Source organism: Eimeria mitis, genomic scaffold (assembly GCF_000499745.2).
Source record: "Eimeria mitis Houghton genomic scaffold, Emh_scaff2914, whole genome shotgun sequence".
Lineage (NCBI taxonomy): Eukaryota > Apicomplexa > Conoidasida > Eucoccidiorida > Eimeriidae > Eimeria > Eimeria mitis.
Window position 1 is genome coordinate 2,091 of NW_013571254.1, and position 4,785 is coordinate 6,875.

General features: G+C 48.9%; 1 protein-coding gene across 1 annotated transcript in view; it reads right to left on the minus strand.

Moving 5' to 3' along the window:
* EMH_0060260 (uncharacterized protein) overlaps positions 1 to 1,266 on the minus strand; it is a gene marked incomplete at both ends in the record, with an annotated part of 2,508 nt that extends 1,242 nt beyond the window's left edge. Inside the window, 2 exons of the mRNA XM_013497773.1 lie at positions 160 to 237; positions 313 to 1,266. Of these exons, the coding sequence (XP_013353227.1) occupies positions 160 to 237; positions 313 to 1,266 (1,032 nt within the window). The remainder of the gene's footprint in view (positions 1 to 159; positions 238 to 312) is intronic.
* Between the last annotated feature and the right edge of the window lie 3,519 nt (positions 1,267 to 4,785).

Below are 4,785 nucleotides of genomic sequence, written 5' to 3' on the forward strand. Positions count from 1 at the left end.
GCCCACTCCGTGACTCGTAAGACACTCGTCTGTCCCCGTGGAGTGCATCTTCACTGTCTAATTCTTCGTCATTCCGCGGCTCGGTCAAAGGGTCTCCTTTGGATTCTCTCAGAGAAAGTGTAGGAAGATGAACATCTCCGCAGCTCGCTGAAGGCTCACTAACGTGTCGCTTGCGTAAGTTGGAGCCACAAAGACAACGGCATTGGCACTGCCAGCACAGCTTACAATGCGCTGCTCCTACACNCGTAAGTTGGAGCCACAAAGACAACGGCATTGGCACTGCCAGCACAGCTTACAATGCGCTGCTCCTACACCACCAGTCTGCAGAATGTACTTGGCGTTGGGCGAAAATTGAACGAAATCTGCTGCACATCCATCAGCAGAAGCGATGGTTTTGATTGCACGCATGCCATCAGGCAGGCTAATGAGAATTGTCTCCCCGTCAGCCCCTTCCAAAACTTCATTCGTTCCCACACGCCCAGCAGCACGATACCGAGCGATAGAGGCTGCCAGCAACGTGCCATCGGGTGACACGTCAAACGCCATGAGAGACTGGCTTCCTATATCCTGCTCACTTGGCCCTAAGCGCCTTGCTTCCAGTGCGTAAGGGGTTGGATGTCCGCAGCTGGAGCCTCCAGAGCTGTAATGAAATGGGAATCGAAGGTCAAAGACGCGAATCCACCGGTCTTCACGGCCTCCTGTGAGGAATAACTGTGGATGCAAAGCTACGCCAGTACCGATCCCACATAGAGCACCATCATGCGCGGAAGGAAGGCGAAGAGTGGGGCAGAACTTCTGTCCAAAAAGCTTCGCACTGAGACCTGATATACGCAAGTCGAATACCATAACGTCGCCATTTGGGGAACCAGAAAAAATGAGAGGAGTGTTCGGGTCCCGGTTGACATGGACACAAGCAGCATAGCTACTACGACTGGGCACCGCACCGTGCTCCCCAACTACTTGCATTTCAGAAAGAAAGGCTCCATGGTTCATGTCAAAAGTAAGAATAGTGCCTTCCGATGTGCACGCCAAGAGCAGCGAAGGACTGGATGGCGAAAAAAGGACATCATAAACTCCCCTGGATGAACCGAGGCGGGTGCCCTTTTGGGGTAACGGCAACATATATTTCGCCACAGGGGAAATTGCACTTGGAGGCTTGTAATGGGGGCGGCACTGTGTTAGTAGATGAGTATCCACTGTAGCCCCTGCCTCAGGAAGCGACCCGTAAGCCAGCGAACAGATCGAGCTCCTCTGTTGCCTATCCATTTTGCTTGACGTGTCCCGCTGCTAACGACGCCGATACATACAGCCCCACTCAAAAGGAACAACTGGCATCGAAACCAAATATCGCTTTGTTGGGCATGAGCTTTAGCTGCTCCATCACGATGTACTTGCGTTGAACCACCAGCATTGTCGGCGATATTCGCTTTATAAAGGGGATGCCGCCCAATTGAATTCCTGTCAAAAGATACATCTGTCCTCAAAAGAAAGTGGCACGAACAATATCCTATTGAACGCAATTTCTGTATGTGTGATAGCAGTTGATTACCCGTGTAGTAGTTCCCCGACGGCTAAAGGTTCACTCGCGCTTAATCATCGCGTCGAGATATTTCACTTGTTCACAAAGGATTATAACCGGTATTTCCACCCATCAGAAATAAAATTGCTTAACATGATGTGTACATGCAAAATAGTAGCCCGTAGTCCGATTGCGAATGCGTGTGGCGTTCTCGCATGCAGCCATCGAGCATACTGCTAAGACGGCAATGTCATTTTTTACTGATTTGCACAGTTTTACAAACTAAGGTTGACGGGAAACGGTTATTTTGGGTCCATTTTCCATGCAGAAGATTGAGAACACGTTGTCTGACTCGCTCTTAATATGCTCAACGCGTCGAACTACCATTGCCCAGCGCCGACGAGACAGGCCTTGACGAAAGATTGCGAGCACTACACTACTTTTGACTGGTACGCTCTGCAGCCTGAGGGGAGAAATTGGTTCTTTCTCATTAAGGGCTCTGACTTTTCAACAGGAAATGTCTTTCGTTCTGATCGATAGACTCGAGAGGCCGTACAGGGCAACTACTAGCGTTCAGGGGCCAAGATGACTAGATGTTGGCATTTTCATCTATTTTTAGTTGACTGATATACATTTTAAAGGCGCATTGCTTCAAAAAACGTGATTTAACGTGTACGGTTGAGGCAATTGCCAAAGACGTGTTTCGGTGCGCAAAGTCACTCTTTGTACACGCCAGTGCGCATCTCGTTGAGTGCTTCTTCGAGTGCTCTTCGGGATTCTTCGTGTGTAGACAGAGCCACAGAAGACATAGAAGATACGTTCTTTCCACTTTCGTCCATTTGGCCTGAATTTGAAGGACTTATATCTGGTTAGGCTTCCACTGTTTCGAATTTCTTACTTTGCTCATGGTATGCCATGGCCCACATAGCCAACAGGGCAATGACTCCAATGATGGTTCCCAAGTTTAACTCAAAGATCCGGTTGGCAGTGAAAAACACAGCTGAAGAGGAGAACTCGTGTGAAACAGTTGACAGTAGATGAAGTGAGTCGGTTGGACTAACCTGGCTCGAGAGCGACGAAGTCACCAATGCCACCGTAGACCGCAATCAACTGTGCCGAATCATTAAGTTCTGTTTAGAGTAGTAAATGCAGTTTAGGCTCACGTTAGTGTAGAAGGATATTCCGGAAGCGGCTATGTATGCGCAGTTGAGAGAAACAACGCGGCATTGAACTTTTCGGCTATCTGGGTGTTCTCTGATCTTGCGGAACACTAGAGCTGATACAACACCGAGGTATATGAAGTAGAGCAGGCCAGCGAGCATGACATTGCCGGTAACGAGTCCTGCCACGCCGTATCGGTATGGCANCCTTGAAATTAGGTGGTAGGACATGTTCGCCACCAAGATGCAGTACATTTTCATGCAGGCACACCACGCAAGGGGTTCCTGTGAGAGACGAGATGGATTGCGAATTTTCGAAGGGAAGGTTCACACTAGCGTACTCTTTCCATTCCCTGTGTGTGTGGAAGGTGGGCTCGAACTGTGTGGAGTTGCTCAACGGAGTCCATGCTTCTCAGTGCGAGCATCATGGCAGCAAGGCCCAATGCCAGTGCCACCGGGATGGCGATGAGTGCCCTCAGGCACAAAACTGTGGTGGATCATGTAAAAAGCAGGATTAGTGCTGGTCGCCAAGTCGTTGGGTTCATACCGTTCTGAAGAATCACAATGCCAGCAGAGTGGAAGACAAAGAAAGATGTGCCCAAGAGCATCTTCCGGGCATGGGCAGTTGTTCTCCTGAATTTCCGCATTTTACTTCCGACATCTAGCATTAGTTGTCAGGAATCCTTCCTACCCTTTTTGGATGCCTCGAAGTGCTCCAGGAACCTANCGAGAAATTGGCGTACAAGAATGGCGTATATAAGTGCCTGGACAATCGCATATAACATGGATTGGTAAGGACCGGGCGCGATCTCGATGCTCAGACGCGTTAGGGTTGAAGACTTGAAGAACTTGGATTTGGGTGCAAGGGCTACAAGCTGAATCAAGCACATTATAGTTCATGAGATGTTGGATTTTAGAACAGTCAAATTTACTGGTGCAACGGAAGCTGCTAGTTCCGCAGCGCGCGCCTCTGCCTGATAAGTGGGTTTTTGATTCCTGGTATTGGTCAAAAAGGAATGGCGGCGTTTCTTACGATCTTCAGTTGGGCGTTCTGGTATGGCTTGAGATCCAGCATGCTGACGGAGTCAGAGAATGGCTTGATCTGCAAACGATTTTTTAGTTGGTTGGACGTTGATAGTAAAGATAAATCTGCTTCGACAGTACCTGGCGAGTCATCGGAATTCCAACGAGTGCAGAAAGGCAATCATCGAGTTTAGGAGCAGCCGGGAGGACGTATACGTCCTGGACTCGCCTGGAGAGCAGAGTATACATCGATTTCCGTTGGACGGAAAGGAATTTAAGTTACAAGTTCATTTGCTCGAGAGTCGTGTGATGGGCGGACGTCACTCCAAACACGTGTGCAACTTCTGGAAGGAGGACATCGATGAACTCAGGCCCCTCCAGAACGTCGGTTGCACCACTGCTCACAATGGAGCAGGCGGCAACGAGTGCCGCGCCGTATGCTCTCATGGTGGTAGATGAAATTGACTATTGTAAATCCCCGGTATTGAGCCCGGCAAACTGTTCGCTCATGCAGCAATTCTAGTGCAGCGCGGCTGGTTTCACATTCTCAGGGAACCTCCTAGGTGTCGGTACACCTGGGCAGTGTATTCCCGTCAAGTTACAGCCCGTTCGTCACACTCCGAAATTTTGTTTTTAATTGAGGCGGCGAAACCTTTAATGGTTTCATCAATTAGTTGGTAAGCCTTTTCGTTTCAGGTTTAAGCAGATGAAAAGTTAGAACAAACGCGGTGCCATAGTGGATATACGCAAAATAGCTTGAATCCTCTACAGCGATTGCCATGCTTCCTTACACCTGCACTAGGTGCAAGAAATGCGGCAGAATGTGTTAAAAATGAACTTCCTTGACGCTATCGTGCCAACGGAATTTGGAAATCCGTGCAAAATCCGACTGTACTGCATTGTTCCAATGCAGGAACGACCTATTCTCTGTTTGAATGCAACATTTTTAGATGTTTTCGCTTAATACGGCTGATTCCCTGTCAGTCGGAAGTCCATTGGCTTGGTCTCGAGTTAAGATCACCTTCTCCAGCAAACGCCATGTCTGATGAATGCACAGTCAGCCACGCCCCATTTGAATTGTAC